This window comes from Ovis canadensis, chromosome 2, assembly GCF_042477335.2.
Source record: "Ovis canadensis isolate MfBH-ARS-UI-01 breed Bighorn chromosome 2, ARS-UI_OviCan_v2, whole genome shotgun sequence".
Lineage (NCBI taxonomy): Eukaryota > Metazoa > Chordata > Mammalia > Artiodactyla > Bovidae > Ovis > Ovis canadensis.
Window position 1 is genome coordinate 165,971,895 of NC_091246.1, and position 17,873 is coordinate 165,989,767.

Consider the following 17,873-nt stretch of genomic DNA (forward strand, 5'->3'; position numbering starts at 1 on the left):
CCACAGAGTCACAAAGAGTCAGACACAACTGAATGACTTTCAGTTTTTTTGTTTCCAAGGAGTTATCCAGTGCATATTTTCATTTGTTTGGTGGGAGGAGGAGTCAGGGATGAACCCCACAACCTAGCAGTGGGTGACCTGCTGTAACCAAAAGCCACAGGCTTGACTACCCCTAAAGCTGCCCTCTTCTGGCACTGAAAAATTGTAACATCACAAAGTACGACCACGGTTGTTCCAGATTAGAAAGGCTCAACAAGCCAGTCAGCACTGCTCTGGGAGGCACCTGAAGTGACCAACAGATGCTACATAAACACGGTCAGGGCCATAGCGGCACACTCAGCTACCCGCACCTTCCGCAGATTCAGCTAATCACAAGCCGTCTCCCACTTAACTTCTGGCTTTGTTTTCTGTAAAGGCAAGGAAATACCAGTGCTTTGAACACAGCATTGTTCTAAAGATTAATTAAAACAGTGTGTGTAAAAAACACAAAAATCCATTTCTTATCCCCTCCACTCCTTGACCAGGTGTCAACGTTTTAGGTTTTGTACGTAAAATATTATTTTTACTTATTCTGAGATTAGTGTCTCTGGGGTCCTGACAATACCTTTAGTGGTCAGAGCTCAGTTCCCAAAATAAAATAGAGTATAGCCGTGAGAGTGCCTTTCGGGTTTATTTTTATTATGAAAACAATATTTGAAACCTATACCAGGCCTTCTGGTTTCCCTTGAACAACTCTCTCAATCAAAGCGTCAACATGTCCCCCACAAAGCTACATCTGAACAGCGAGCCCATCTCAGTTTTTATTCTAAAGGTCAGGCAGTCAAGATTATTTTTTGCAGCAGTCTTTCGGGCCGAGAAGAACAAAGCAGCAACACGCAGCAACAAAAGCAGCGGGTGTCTGCCGGGGAGAGTACAGCTCCTGCCCAGGGAGGAATCAAGAGCCAGTTTTCCCAAACACTGCTGCCCTTCAAAGGACCCAGAAAATGACTTCCAGAAGCGTCCCTGGTAACTACACTGTCCAGCTCACAAACACGTCTGGGGATTGTAAATTCCCAACCCTCGGCAGGACCCGACACCAGGCAATCTGTCTCCATGGCAATCTCACGGCATTAATGGAGAATATTCCCTGCACTGCAGCAGACCGGGTCTCCAGAGAAGCCCCCACCAGGTGATTACAGAATAACCAATCATAACGTGGAAGACAGCTGCAAACAAATCCTGGAGAAATAATGCCCTGAAATCTGGTGGTAGGAGAAGGGGAAAGGACCACAAACGAAGACCAGTATCTATTTTTATTTTTACTCTCCTTTATGTGAAAAGCAAATTTCTCTTAGTTTATCCCTTGAGGATTTATACTTGCTGTCCATAGAGAAAGGGCTTGTAATATTGTAAAGCATCTTATTTTTCAGAATGAAAGGTTCCCCCCCCAACCCCCACCTCAAGAAAAGACTTCCTTCTTTACATAAGCATTCTGGCATTTCCTATTGTCAGATGTAATTACCTTTAAGGACTAAAGAGATTTGTGTGTACACAGGAGTGTTTAGTTGGAGCACACCTATAAGGTTTACAGAGCATTTTAATTATAAAAGCAAAACCCCCAGAGGCCATAAATAACATTTCCACAAAAAATAGAAATCCATCAATTGCAATAAATAAGAATGACAGACTAATCAAAAAATCTTGTTAGCACTATTAGTTAAAAAATTCTAAAACAGGTTTTTTGGGTTTTTGTTAAAAAAATAAAATAAAAAAGAAAGAAAACCATTAGACAGCCAGTAATTCATTAAAATTTCACACATGAAATAGCAACAAGCTAGTTATCCTTTTCATAAGTCAAGCCCCTAAAGCCTCCGGAGAATATAGTAAGGTAATTGCCTTCTCTCTGCAACTCCAGGGCATATATTGGCTGGTCACTCACAGCTTCCGCCAGAAACCAGATCAGATCTGGCAAAGGAGGTACTTTCTTTTCATACCAATTAAACAGGCCCAGTGGCAGACCTAATGGCAGGTAATTTCTATATCAAAGAAAGGAAAAAGGAAATCTTTTAAGTTGCCAGAAGGGTGAGAGCAGCAGGATACAAGATGTCATTATATAAATGGAAGGTTTAAAAAAAAAAAAAAAACACCTCATTTCTTTATGGGATTATTTTGCACACACGTAGCATCTCTTACCCTAGCTGCTCAAAATATTGTAAGAAGCTTAAGACATTCTCTCATCCCTTCTGCAGTAATTTTCTAATAAACTGGTTACCCAGGAGTCAGCATCTGCTTTACATTCTTCTTACACAGGCCACACGATTCTCCTAGCAGTCAGCATTTCTACGAGTGTTTGGTTGTCTCTCGGAAGAAGGAAGAGAGCCTAACAAATTAGATCTCTCAAATGAAATGCTAACTTCTGAGCTTCTACAATAATCAGAAATCCAAGGAGCGGCACATCTTCTAAATATTTAATGCCCCAGGAGCAAACTGTGTTCCAACTGCAGAACCCGCACAGTTCCACAAAGCACCCACCAGCCTCAAGGTTACAGATTGAGCTACTTAGGGAACCAAGGCCACTGTCCTGGCAGGTTTTAAATCTGGAGAACCAATCTGCTTTAGAGATTGCCGATTTTCCCACACCTTCTCAGCCTGTGATGAAATAGTTTCTTTGCATGACTGTATCCACTCTGTTCATTAATATTATATTTAATTATGCAAGACACACTGTAGATGCACCATATCCTCAGATTATTTCCCTGCACGTCTGACCCTCAGATTTTCAGGGATCCTTCTCTGACTTAAGCTCTTGTAAAAAGTGGTCATTTCTTTAAAGGACAAAATTCAAAGACGTACCAGAGAAGAGGGCATGGGTAAAGACTGACCTAGCAACAACAGGAAACAATGGACTCAACTTTCCTCTAGCATCATGGCCCTGGGCCCTCAGCCTTCCTTCCCCATCCTCCTGTCCAGAGTCTTCTTGGTAGATTGAGCAGGGACCAGAGATGGGAACAGGGACCAGGCAGTGGTGGACTGGAAGCTGAATTCAACTCCTTTACAGGATGGTTTGAGTCCTTTCCATACATATGATCAACAAGTAACAGAGTAGGAAAAAAAAAAGAAAGATCCTATTTCTGACAGCTGCCCACTCCCTCTATCTGTCCTTAAGCATGTAGGCTGAATGCATTTCCATGAGGCTAAAAGTTGCCAACAGAGCCTCCAGATTTGAAGAGAGTCTGCCCGTGGATTTCAGCCCACAAGATGTCACTAGTACATTCTGGTGGACATGCGTTGTTTTTTAGCCACTCAACACCCATTCTCATAACAGCTCCTTGACTGCATTGTGAAGAATTACCCACCCCCTCACAGTATGAGTGCAGCTGTGGTCAGACAACACATTAGGGTGCCCTGTCCTTCCCCAGCCCAAGCACACCACCCAGCACAATCTCCTCCTTCTCTCCTGGGGCTCTGGGTCCCAATATACATGACAAGGACAGAAACACATCCAGAGAGGATTCACTCGAGGTGTGGCCCCTCAGAAGCCCCGTTCCTCAGCTCTTCTTTTAGTTCTATGAGTCTCTCATAGCTTTTTTTTTTTTTTTTAATTGGAGCATAGGTAGTTTACAACATTGTGTTATTTTCAGGTATATAGCAAAGTGATTCAGTTACACATATATATCTACTCCTTTTCAGATTCTTTTCCATTATGGATTATTGCAAGATACAGAATACAGTTTCTCCTTTCTCTTTTTATCTTCGGAACCCTCATTGGACCAGTGGGGAATGGAGCCAGGAGAGTGGGTGTTTCTCCCCACTCTTAATTTATAAAAACAAGGTGTGCCCCCTACCTTAAGCCCCCAAGCACATGCCCCGGGCCACAGTGCTGGAATGGCAGTGGCAGAAATGAATTAAGGCTTGGTGTAGTACATGCATTATGAGCCACAGGTCAATATGCTGAGGATCAATGTTGTATTATACCCAGAGGAGAAAATGGCAAGGCTTGCATCTGAAGTAACCCATTAAGCTAGGAGCATTTAGGTGGGGTGGGCTGGGGTAGGGACCAGACTACCAGCATGTAATAGAGTACTTCACAGCTTTCGAATGACTTTGGGCAGGGAATGCTCTCCCCTGCGGCAACTGTATCAGATGTACCTCCCTTCACTTATTTACAGTATCTGCCTGGACCAGACTGGCCACTGAGACATCATATTCTTTTACCTTTCCCGCCCCTCTCCAAGTGTGTGCTAAATCACCTGAGTCATGTCTGACTCTTTGTGACCCCATGGGCTGTAGCTCGCCAGGCTCCTCTGTCTGTGGGATTTTCCAGGCAGGAATACTGGGGTGGGTTGCTCTTTCCTTCTTCAGGGGATCTTCCTAATCTAGGGATTGAACCTTCAAAATTCCAGCTCTCTAGCTGACACCACCCAGCCGTGCCCTTGTGACCATGAGGAATCAGAATGCACAGGACACACTGGGGGAAATTCCAGTCCCTTCTTTTCACACTCATCTCTCCAGCCTAAACACAAACCACAAGGGCAGCATGCAGGATGCGCCCACAACAGGAAAAGAATGAACTCAGGAGCACCCTGTGGAGTCAGCTTGGGCAAGTCTCATATCCTGCCTAAAAGAGACACATGGTCTCCAAACAGAACAGAAAGCCTCTGGGTTTTTGTTGGATGAGTAGTTAATCCTTAAAATAATCCTTCACTCACACCCAGTCAAAGGACCACCTCACCATGCTTCCACCTGCCTCACTTCCTGTCTGAAAGTTTTATACCACTTCAGTAGGTTCTCTATATTTGAAAACTTTCACTTCCAGGAAAAAAAAAAAAAAATCCTTTACAATGTGAGCTTGCAGGACAGAACTCCAGAGAGCTCCCTTCTCTTAATCACTCAGTGATTACATGTTAACATGGGGATGAATGGAGGGGTCTCTCAAGAACCTCCCTCTCCTCTTCCCTCTCCTCTCTTCAGAGTCCAGAGAGGACCTCATCCCTACCTATACCTTCAATTATGTCCTAAAGATCCATGACTCCCAGGGACTTCCCTGGCAGTCCAGTGGTTAAAACTTTGTCTTGCAACTCAGAGGTTGTGGGTTCGATCCCTGATCGGAGGTAGGATCTCACATGCCTTACAGCCAAAAAAATCAAAACAGAAAACTGAAACAATACTGTAGAAAATTCAATAAAGACTTTAAAAATGCCTCACATTTAATGTACATGGAAATTATGCTAGGCATACATTAAAAAAAAAATCCACGACCCACATATTTTTCTTCATCACTCAAGAAGCTCCCTGGAGCTCCAGACACTCTGACATAACTTCTTATCTGGCATTTTCACTTGGATGTTCCACAGACTCCCCTCAAACTCCCCTCATCATCTCCCACTTCTCACTTCCAATTCTCCTCCCCCATTTGTCGTCTCAGTGAGTGGCTCTGCCCTCCATCCAACTCAGCAAGCCAGAAACCTTGACGCTGTCTCTCCCTACAGTCACCAGCCTCACCAAGCCTGGCTGGTTTCACCTCCTAAATACCTCTCTGGTCTGCCCATCTCTCTCCCTTTCCACCACCCTGTCTCTCAATTCAGCGACTAAGTCTCAGGCCTGGAGGGCCACCGCAGGTCCCAGCGCTCTTCCCAGGCCCTCCAGTCCACCCTCCAACACAACCAATGGGTCTTCAAAAAGGCAAATCTCATCATCTGATACCCTTGAATGGCTTTTCACTGCTTCTGAGATAATGACCAGAATCCTGAAAGAGTACTGCCCAGACTTGCCTGCTGCTCTTGCCCATCGCAGTTCGGAGCTGGCCCACCCCAGCTCTCCACCCTGGCCTTCATGCTCCCGCCCCTCAGGGCATGTAAGCCTGGCTCCCCTACCCCACCCCCATTTCCACCCTCACCTCCTAGTTTGCTCAACCAACTGCTCTGTTTCTCTTGGAACTTACTGAAGGAAACCTTTGCTGACTCGAGTCAAGCTCAGGGCCTTCTTCTGTAATTGCCCTCGACACTTTATCCTCTCCCTTCTTGGCACATGTAGTGATCATGCTTGGAGACTGTCTCCCTCACCAGTCTAAAGCTCTGCGAGGGCAGAGACTGTGGCTGACTGCTCACCCTCTAATCCCCGGCACTGCCTTTAACACAGGTTTACTTAACATACACTTATGAAAATCTATCATGTGTCAGAAAGCACATGTTAGTTTTCCTGAATTATGTAAGTTAAGGGCTTAGGTAGGATCTCACTTCACAGGATGTGAAAAACAGTAGATTTCTGAGTAGATTTGCAAAGTGGATGAAATGAGGCCAAGTGACTAGTTCAAGAGCAGGGCAGAGTAACCAAAAGAGATAAAAAGATAAGCATTGGCCAGGCAAAAAGGGCAGTGGGCAGACCCGAGAGGACAGTGACCGAAGGATGGAAAACTGCAGGGCTGGGTTGGTGCTTGGCAAAGGACAGGAAAGAAGAGAACAAGGTTAGTTGCCTACAACATGATGCTTCTAAGGCCAGTGCCCCTCTTTTGCCAAAAGGTTTCATCGAATGTTCCAGGTGTCCAGCAGAGAAATGACCCAAGAGGATCGCAGAAATAGAACAAAATTTCACAGGGCGCTCCCCGCCTTTCCAAGCACCCCTCCCCACTCTCCTACTGCGAAATTGCAAGAAGTCATCCACCAGCCGCAGATGCTGAATTGTTCAATTATTCTAGCAGCTTTCAGAACACATGTGCAGCTAGAAAATCGCCCCCAAAGAAAAGAATCGTGTTATTTAGGCCACTAGGTCATTTCTTGAGCCTCTCTTGAATCCTGGTTGGCCACGTAATTGTTCTTCAATTGAACAGTAGCTCACTGACACCCACCCCTCCTAGCAAAAACAGAGGCAAACATATAATCATAAGACATCTGCTGCTAACTGTGCACTTCCAAGCAGGCAGGTTACTTTTGGATTTTGCACAGCAGCCACCAGGCTCCCACAGTCACCCAAGACTGAGACCTGATGCAGCATCTGAAATAAATACCAACACCAACCATCCACTATCTCCCACCACACACACCAAGCTACCTTGTTTCCATGGGGAAAAAAGGAGGGGGTGGCAGATAGAAAAAGGACTTGCGCCTGCTAACCTCCAACACAAAGCAAAAACCACTGAAATGATCTGTCTGTACGTGGAAACCCTTCTCCAACACCTCACCCATAGTCCACCCACCACTGCACGTCAGCTCTCTAAGATATTTTCTTTGAGGAGAACACACCAAAGAGAATGCTTTAGGGAAAAAGAGAAATGAGTCACGAAACAAGCCTTTGAGACTCCATTTTAGGACCGAGCTTCTTCAGGAATCCTCTATTTCTAGCTCTGAAGAAGCAGATCATGAAGATGAGTTGGGCCAAAAAAAAAAAAGCAAACATTTGCCAGAGGTGACTTTTAACTCCAAATCAATTATAAAACTCACAGAGGAGAGAATGACATTTTTCATCTAATCAAAAGCAATCAAAACCCCAAAATCTCAACCACCACCCTCTACACCTCAAATGTGGCTACCGGAGAGTGAATTACAGTAACGGATAGAGGCACATCTCGATGGAAGCAGATTAAGGCAAGCTTGCAGACAGTCACTTGCCCACACTAGGAATGGATGTCAGTCAAGTGACAGGGTGGGGGCAGGGATCAGTGCCAGGGAAAACATCTGCTTGTTCACACGGCTTGCCGAAAGGCCAGACCAAGCTCCACCATCATCCACGCTTTCCCAAGTGTCCCAGGACATCAATAGTCATGGGGGGAAGAAAGCACGCACTCACACCTCCTTCGTCCTTACCATTTCTCCATCTGTTTAGCTCCATCTCCAGATGCTGGATAACATTCTTCAAAGTCTTATTTTTCTCTTTCTCTTTTTCGTATTTCTTCTTCCATTCTTCAGCTGTCAGTTCCAGATTCACGGAGACAGTATTCTTGATGGTCTTAGCCCTGGTGTGAAAAACGTAAGGGAAAAATTCTGAGCAGAGTTACTAGCATTTGCTAAATCGTGAATACAATTAAACTCCAAATTCCTTTCACTCCAGAAAATTAGGTCTTAGGGAGCAAGAAGAATACTAGAGCTTTTCCTACCACCTTGCTTTAATGGCCCCACTATTCCTAAGGCTCCAAAACTCACCTTTTCCTTTTCTTCTCTCCTTTTCCTCCTGCCTATCTCTAGACCCAATGGGATTTCCATCGAATTCGTCTCGAGTCTTTCTCGGTTCCCTCTGCCACCATTTCTATTCTCGCTGCTACCTCTTTGGCCTACGTTCTTAGAACCCCCGTGGCGATAGCCTAGCTTTTTCAGACATTCAGCATCCTCTTTAAGCATCTTGCATGCCACTTTCAGAGTCCTCTGCCCAAGAAGAGCTTCCTTTCAATTCAATTAACGTCTATGAAACACTGGGGATTTATCAAGATAAACAAGACAAGGTCTCTGGCCTTAGAATTTACAGTTTCTCATAACAATATACATACGGACAAAACAATTCTTTCTCTTACTCTCATTTGGTACCTTAGCATCATCCCTAAGGTACTGAACACATGTCAACACATGCCTCCAGGGACAGATGGTCCCTTTACCAACTCAGGGTAAACCACGGCCTGAAACCACGGCTCCGAGCTGACCACATCCTCTCCCACCATCCCGTCACCAAGAAGGAGCGGAGGGCCCACTTTTCTCAGATCATCCCATTTGTTTCAAGACAAGTCAGAAATTGAGATTTTTCTTTGTATATCCCAGTTCAATATAATTTTCCAAACCGATGTGTGAGATACACAGACAAGTCTAATGGCTGCCATTTTGCCACTTGGGGTATAAAGAGTGACCACCCAGGGCAGATGGCCTGGAGCGGGGTGTGATGCCCCAGTGGAACTCTAGACAGTAAATCAAGGCAGTGCCAGCTCCAGTCAGTAATGAAAACAAAATACATGACTCACCGACTATGCACAGAAATGAACACACAAGGTTTGTCCAGTTGAAAAGCAAATTCATGATGGCAGAACTCTATTTATTACATACTTTTTAAGAAGTGAACACTTCACTTACGTGCTATCCTGTTTTGTTTGCTACTGACTCTTCCAGTTTTCACTCCCACCAGTTCTTGCCCTGCCACATTTGCCAGCGCTACCTGATGTGTGATTCGGGTTAAACGCTGTGGTCATGAAATGCCATTTTGGACACGATTTCTATTTCAGTAAAAGAAATTCAGCGATCCTCACCAGTGCAGCAGATGTCACTCTATGAATTAATTTCTAAAGCAGACAATTAAATAACCCAACTGTCAAAAGAAGAGTTAAAACGATTTCTATGCAAGACTCTACTTAAGAATTGGTATAATTCTCCCTCTCACTGTAGCTTATGGCTGCTGTCTCCAGAAGTCTTTTGACGGTTTTCAAATAGTAGCAACTTTATTGCTACTTTAAGGTCTGTGCCAAGTTGACACTCTCACCTCACCACTCCCCCAACACCCTAAGGCAGTGTCCCAGATGTTCCTCAGATACAAGCACAAACACTCCAGCGTCCACTTTAACTGAGTTAAGTCAGAAAGTGAAAAATAGCCTATGGCTGAAGTGCTTATGGACATTTAAGGATATACTTTGAGGCTACTAATCTTACTCATCATACCAGAGTCTCTTGATGATTTCCAACAATACCAGAAGCAGAAGCATACAAACTTTATGCTGTAATCTGGCAGGTTTAGCCAGAAGTACAATTTTGTGAGCAGACCCAACAAGGTTATCACTGGTATCACTGATCCTTATTCTCAAAGTTCTCTTAAAGTTGTTGAGAAAATTCTTTTTCTCCCACTTCTGCAGTAATCAGAGTCCTGGCAGGAAATAGTCTTCTCAAATTGGGAAGAGTTTAACAAAGGTATGGTAAGGGTGATGGGAAATAACAAGGGATAACAGGTGTAGCTCAGATGGTAAAGCATCTGCCTGCAATGCAGGAGACCTGGGTTCAATCCCCGGGTCGGGAAGATCCCCTGGAGAAGGAAATGGCAACTCACTCCAGTATTCTTGCCTGGAGAATTTTATGGACAGAGGAGCCTGGCGGGCTGTAGTCCATGAGGTCACAAAGTGTCAGACACGACTGAGCGACTAACACACACACACACACACACACACACACTCACACACACACAATAGTGATGGGGGGATCCGTTACCACTCTTAGGCTGAAGGGGGCCCAGAGGAAGGGAACTATAAGAGGAAAGCTGTCTAGACTCGCAGATACAGAGACCAAACAAGCGGTTACCAGTGGGGAGAGGGAAGGGGGGAAGGGCAAGGCAGGGGTAGGGAATTAAGAGGGACAAACCACTATAAATACAATAAATAAGCTACAAGGATATATTGTGTAGCACAGGGAATATAATAAATATTTCATAATAACTTCAAATAGAAAATAACCTTTTAAAATTGTGAATCACTGTATTGTATACCTCTAACTTATACATTGACAATATCATATATCAGCTATGCTTCAATTTAAAAAAATAAAGTAAATTTTAAAAACTGTCAAACTCTTAAAAGAAAAATGCTGCCCTGTAGAAGCTGTTGACAGCCTTTAGTCTAGGAACACAGCCAACCCGAAGTGACCCTTCATGGAAGAAGCCATGAAATTAATACCCTGACATCACTCTCTTCTCTCCTTTTGAGTACCTGCCTATGTTGCCCTCCCATTGGTGGAACCTAACTGGAAGCCAGAGGCAAAGGAGCCCACTGTAGTTGTCCAAGCTGGTCACTGTCCCAGGGTGCAGAGCAGAGAGAGCAGAGACAGCACGGAAACAATGCAGAGGAGCAGATGGAGGACACACAGCCCAACTCCCATCTGGAACCGAGAATAATATGTCTCTGCTGCTGCCCTAAACAGGCTCCAGTCCGTCACTGATGAGGCAGACCATCATGCCTCTCCGTCTACTAAATGGAGAATAGGAAGAAACCAGCCAGCACTGATTAGAAAGATATTAACTATCCCAGATGCATTCTACAGATTTAAAATAATCTGAAACAAAATCTCAGGAGACTTGCCTGCTGCTGCTGCTGCTAAGCCGCTTCAGTCGTGTCCGACTCTGTGCGACCCCACACATGGCAGCCCACCAGGCTCCCCCGTCCCTGGGATTTCTCCAGGCAAGAACACTGGAGTGGGTTGCCATTTCCTTCTCCAATGCATGAAAGTGAAAAGTGAAAGTGAAGTCGCTCAGTCGTGTCCGACTCTTAGCGACCCCATAGACTGCAACCTACCAGGCTCCCCCGTCCATAGGATTTTCCTGGCAAGAGGACTGGAGTGGGGTGCCATTGCCTTCTCTGGATTTGTATGTATGTGTTGAAATTGACAATCTGATTCTAAGGTTTATAATAGAAATAAAGAAGGCCAACAATAGCAAAGACAATTTTGAAGGACAAAGAGGATGAAATATCAATGCATTATAAAGCCACAGTAACTAAAACTGATTGAAGAGTCCAGAAACTTTAGAATAGAAACAGAATAGATTACCCACAGACACTTGGCCCTGTAGCCATCTGATATACAACAAAGGCGTGCATCTAGCACCGAGGGGAAGGACGGTCCTTTCAATGTCTGGTGCTTTACTGACTCCCCCAATAACACATAAAAAATTCTATACAGATGAATCGCATGCATAAATGTGAAAGGCAAAACAACAAAGCTGCTAGAAGAAAACAGGAGAATGTCTTTAAGACCTTAGGGTAGATAAAGTTTCATTTCTCAAATAGAACAGAAAGAAAAGATAAACTTGACTTCATTAAAATTAAAAACCTCTCTTCATTAAAAGTCACCATTAAAGGAGTTAAAACATAAACTACAAAGTGGGAAAAGATACAAACAATCCATGTATCTGACAAAGGACTTATCCAGAACAATCCCTATAAATCAATCAGAAAAAAGCACACAATTGGTGAAAACACCAGGTAAAGATTTGAACAGGAACTTCACAGAAGAAGTGCCAATAAATTGTACCCAGAAAAGTGTGCCAAATGTCACTAGCCTTTAGGGAAAAAAATAACAAAAAGACATATTTACACACCTAATAGAACAGTTAAAATTTTTTAAACTGATAATGCTAAGTGTTGGTGAGGATGTGCAATGACTATAATACTCACCTGCTACTAGACAGAGTGTAAACTATTCCAATCATTTTGGAAAACTCTTTGGTACTATCGATTAAAACTAAATACTCATAGGTGTATAACCAACAGAAATGAAGATCTATGTTCACCTAATGACATGGCAATCAATGTCATAGCAACTTCATTTATAATAGCCCCAAGATGAACACAATCCAAATATCCATCAAGAACAGCATGCATGCATACATACTATATTGATACAACAAAACACTGTATACCTACGAAAAATAAACTGCTCATAATCTAACAATGTAGGGATAACAAAGATAACAATGTTGCATAAAAGAAGCCAGATACAAAACAATACTGTATGTCTTTATTTGTAAACAGTTCAAGGACAGCAAATAGTTATCTATGTTGACAGGAATCAGGATGCCATCTACCCCTGAGAGTTGGGTACTGACTGGGAGGGTGTGAAACAGAGGTTTCTAAGATGCTGGGTTTCTAAGACAGATACATGTGTATATACATTTGTTAAATTTTTACTGAGTTGCATACTTGTATTTACTTTACTATATGCGTGTTATACTCAACATAAGTAAGTTAAGAAAAATAAACTGATGTATAAAGAAATCAAATCAGATAAGAATTTCCAGATTGTGAAATAAATAAGAGCTACTAAGAGACAGTAAACTTCTATGCCTCAATAATTGCCTATACTCATCTTTCTGGCCAAGATCACTTCTGGCCAAGATCACTTCTAAATGATATAGAAACTACATACTATTGGAGTTTCTTCAAATTACCTTGGCCTCCCCTGGAAAGGCCAGGAAGATATTTACTCTTGGTACCTTCTTACCTCTTGTTTTTCAACATTTTTCTTCCCTCTCGCAGTTGGACAGGGAGCTCTAGACAAACCCAGACCTCCAATGTATAGAATAAATCTGTAATGTATGATTCCACACTGTGACTGGTATATGCGAGAGACAAAAAGACTGAGGTCCTCCCACTGTGGGTTGGGAGATGGGGTAGTCTAGCATCCCTTTCTATCAGTTAGGGTTCTCCAGAGCAACAGAACCAACAGAACAGACATATAGATGGATGGATGAGTAGATACCCTATCTGATATATACATAAGATATACCTTCCATCCATCTGTCTAGCTATCTATTTAAAGAAATCGGCTCACTGGAAACTCATGCAGAAATTGTTGCTGCATTCTTGAGGAAGAATTTCCTCTTCTCCAAAAAAACTCATTTTTTGCTCTTACAGCCTCCATCTGACTGGATAGCACACACCTCTATTATGGAGAATAATGTGTTTACTTAACGTCAACTGCTGCTAGAGGGTAACCGCATCTATACCACACTTTCATGACAACATCCAGGTCAGTGTTAGATTAAATAACGGGCTACTACAGCCTAATCAAGCTCCCACATGAAACCATCACACCTTCTACTCTATTCTAAGTCCTAGTTTCCACATAAGACACCTAACGTTCTTCTGGAAATGTGCCTGCCACAAAGCACCTTCCCATTCCCCGGTAAGGCCATTTCCCTGCTCGTGAGTGGGGGATGTAGGGAAGCAGAAACCAAGAGCTTTAAATCTGGTCTTTTGAAAAACTCTAGTCTCTCAAGAAATATTAAGAAATGATGGACCTGGATGAGGATTTGATATCCAGGTAAATTAACTGTCATCCACAATATCTCATCCTCCAAAGAGCAAAAATTAACCTGTGGGTGTTCTGGCAACAGGCTCTCCAACAGGAACCGATTTGAGTCTTAATCCATTGTATGTCAAAACTGTAGCCAAGCATCTCCCTTGGCCAAAGCTCTCGCTCTGGTCCTGCAGGGAACTTGTCAAGCTCTGCACAAATGCGTGTTGCACATACACCTCTCAGGCTCTGCCTGATCCAGCTACCATCAAACTCAGCATGAAACGGCACAGTTTTGGTTTTTTTTCCCGAAAAGTGCATACTGGAAAAACAAAAAAGAATATTACTTTTCCTGAACGATCCATTCTTCTTTCACATTTAACACATAAAACAAAGCCTCTGAATTATTCATGCTGGATCAATCAAAACACTTGGTGTCAATGATGTGCTGATTCAGGCTATTTCTAAACTGGTCTGCCCCCAGGGGCCTCCCCTTTTCCTCATTATTGCCCCAAATCAAGGTACACTAAACAGGCTTCCGAGATAATTGGGATTTGAGTTTATACTTCTAAAACTTCAAAATATCCTTTTCGAATGGTGCTATAAAGTTCTTTGGAAGAGTAATTAAAGACTAGAAAATGAAACGCTAGAAGCCAGATGAAAAAGAAGAATCAATGAAACTGCTTTAATTTGAGTCCCCAACCATTACAGCTGCCAAGTATTCAGCTTCCTGACAGAGGACAGCTCTTTGACTCTCCATCGCCTGGAAACTCAAGTATTGCCTCCTCAACCAGATTGAAAGCTCTATGACAACTCAGGAAATGGTTGTACCCCTTTCCTAGCACAATGCAGGGCATTCAGGGGACACAGAGCGACAGGCCTGACCCACGAGAAGAGCCACCATCACGGAAATCAAACAGACACAGTGAAATCTTTTCCTTTCAATTCTAGGACGTCATCTCGAATCCTGCAGTGTGCGGACTCGGAAGCTGCCCTCGGGCCTCTGTACACTCCGTCATGTTTCTACTGCTTCAAAGGACCCACTACTGTTTTATTCAGAACATCAATACAGTATGGCTCAACCACAAACATGGACTTTCTTCGTGTTCTTGAAAGAACCATGTGGTGATAACTAGGGAACTTCGTGCTGCCCGTAGGTGTGGCCACCCGGCAGCAAGAACATAATGAACACTCATTACACTGAATTTGGGAGGTGCCCGGCAGTCTTTTTTGAGTTCAAAGTGCTTAATCTCATTAGCTATCAGTACCATGTCAAATCTGAGGTTCAGACTCATGTCTGCTGTGTAACTGGGTTCAATGTGTGTATTTAATAATAAAGAGAGTATTGGCCCCGTAGAGAAGTTAGATGTCCTTAAAGAATCCATTAACTAACTTGAAGATGGAGGAAAGGGAACAAAACATAACACATTTCTAACTATAAGCAGGAAAACAAATCAGATCTAAACCTCAACCAATTTTTGGACATAGTGGTGTCATAGTACAGCAACTGCCCTAATGTTCTGGGATTCCTACATAATAAGCACTAGATTCGTCTGCTCATTCGTTTGATGACATTTGTCTACTGACCACCTACTGTGTCCCAGTTGTCCTAGGTGCTTGTTGGTGCCACTCACTGATGCTGGTAAAAAATTAATTCTTATCCTCATGGAGCCCAGTATTCAGATGACTCTGACAAAAGATTACAAACCAACCTATTTCATTTGAAAATATAACTGACCTACTATTTATTTCCTGGCATCCCAAATTATCAGCATTTAATTATCAGATTATCAGATTTCGTTCATCATTCATTGCAGAAATCTAATTCTACTGCTGCATTCAGTCCTGATCCTTACATTAAAGCTGTATCCTGTACCTTAATGTCACATTTGGCCCAGCCACATGCATGACTGTGACTTTCCCAAGCCTGTTCAAAGACAGAGGAAAGAGGAACTTGCAATTATGGGACACCATATTCCATGCCAGCCCTTGTGCTGAGTAAAAACTGAAGCAACTCATCTAATCCTCCCAATAATTTTCAGAAGTAGGTGTTATTATATTATCATTTTTTTCCTACAGGCAAAGAGACTGAGATTCCAAGAGAGGGAAAAGGGAGAAAAAAGTCAGGAGCAGAGCTGAGGTTCAAAGCTGGAGTAACCGGCCCCAGAGGCCCATGCTCATCTGGATCCCTGATCAGGCAGCCCACACGGAAGAGGCTGTGGGTCCAGTGATACAGTCTCAGCCCAGTAACAGCTCACAGGTTACCAGCTTTGTGGCCTCAGGGACAGGACCTGATGGCTTGGAGCCTAGATCCCAATCCCATCCTCTGTACAAAGGGGAAAGACACCTACCTGACACAATTTCCATGAGGATTCTGACATGTCTGGCACATGCTACTTCCTTAAAAAGAGTGCTAGTGATAATGAAGATGCTATGATGGCTTCACTGAGATTAGAAGAAAGTAAATCATCATTTTCACTGATGCCTAAAACTCTTCCTCTAGACAGTTGCGACATGCCCACCAATATCAACAGCCTTGAGACAGAGCCTGTGCCCCAGGAAGACTCTGGGTTGCAAAGATGTAAAGTATCTTTGCTTTATGAGTGGGAATATATTTTTTAAAGAGACGTTCCCTTTATAAATGCATCCAGGGCTGGTTTCCTCCAAAGTGTCTTCAGAGGAAACTGTCAAAGCTTAAGTTTAAGAAACCAGGAGAGGGGCTTCCCTGGCGGCCCAGTGGGTAAGACTCCGTGCTTCCAGGGCAGGCGGCACAGGTCCCACCCTGGCTGGGGAACAGATATCCCACATGCCACACGACATGGCCACAATTTTTTTTTAAAAGAAACCAAGAGAGATGGGGAAGGCAGGATGATCACCACAGTATTCTATGCTTCTCACAAGCAGATACTGGTGTATAGGTATCCCGTGACCCTTAAGAAAAGAAGGTGTTATCCTTCTGCAACCTACTGACCTAAGCATTTGGCTAATTAAGGAAGTGATTTCAGAGGAAATAAAGGACCCAAATCCAATTTAAGAGATATATTAGTTCTACAACAGTTCAGTGTGATTATTATTTATTCAGACATCCCACAGGTGCCATAACTGGTTAATTCTATGTTCTGTGAGGGTTCAGGAAATGACTGGGGTTTAATGTGGTTTCAACAAGCCATAACAATCTCCCATACAGAATGCCCACCACCATCTGTCTTTTCTCTAGGCATCTTAAACCACTTCTCAGGCATAACCACACATTCCTGGGAGAAGGGAGTGCCCCAGGCATAAGGCAGAGCCTGAAGAGAACTGGTAACTTGTCCAAAGATAACACAGTTGCATGAAGGGGATGATGTCAGTAAATCTCCCAACCTCAGCTCTGGGCTCAGCCCACTGAGCACGGAAGATGCCCAGAATCACCCCATCCACAGTACGCAAGCACTCTAGGGACTAGCACTTCAGGCAGCCATGCAAGGAGGATGGAGCTCAACACCACTTGCTGATAGACCATGACTGAAGGTCAAGAAAGGAAGGGATGGGACTTCCCTGGGGGTTCAGTGATTAAGAATCCTCCTTCTGATGCAGGGGACACAGGTTCGACCCCTGGTGGGGAACTAAGATCTCCCATGCCGCAGGACAACTAAGCCTGCTCACAGAGCCAGAGAAGCCTGCACACCGCAATGAAGACCCAGCAGAGCCAAAAAAAAGGAAGGGATGAGCTAACGCGTACCGGGGAATGCTGCTGGAGCATTACTGGCTGTCCCTGCTGCCTACCTAGTAACACTTCCCACACACCTAGGAAATGACGTTTCCTAGACGTTTCTGAAGACAAGGAGATGAGGCCATCCTCTCCTTTCCGCAGCATACAGCTGTATTTCTTGCCCCAGGGTGAGCATCGGGACTTCTTCTCCCTGCTCTTTAACATTTAGTCTATCAGGAAATTTGCAATGGATTCCAAATATTGAAGTAGTTACTGGTGGTAGTAGCAGCACTACCACTTGTAACTGGTAGTTACCAGTCTTGAGTTGAATATGCTTGAACCCGAGAGTTAAAGTTTAATTCCATGAACCTGAGAGTCAGACTTAATTCCATGAAGAACCTGCGAGTTAGAATTAATTCCATGAAAACAAAACTAAAATTCCACTGAATTACCATCAATCA

At 43.6% G+C, this 17,873-nt stretch overlaps 1 protein-coding gene across 1 annotated transcript in view; it reads right to left on the reverse strand.

Moving 5' to 3' along the window:
- The window catches only part of KIF5C (kinesin family member 5C), a 164,606-nt gene that overhangs the window by 58,289 nt on the left and 88,444 nt on the right, over nt 1–17,873 (reverse strand). Inside the window, exon 11 of the mRNA XM_069577606.1 lies at nt 7,779–7,927. Coding sequence (XP_069433707.1) covers nt 7,779–7,927 — 149 coding nt within the window. The remainder of the gene's footprint in view (nt 1–7,778; nt 7,928–17,873) is intronic.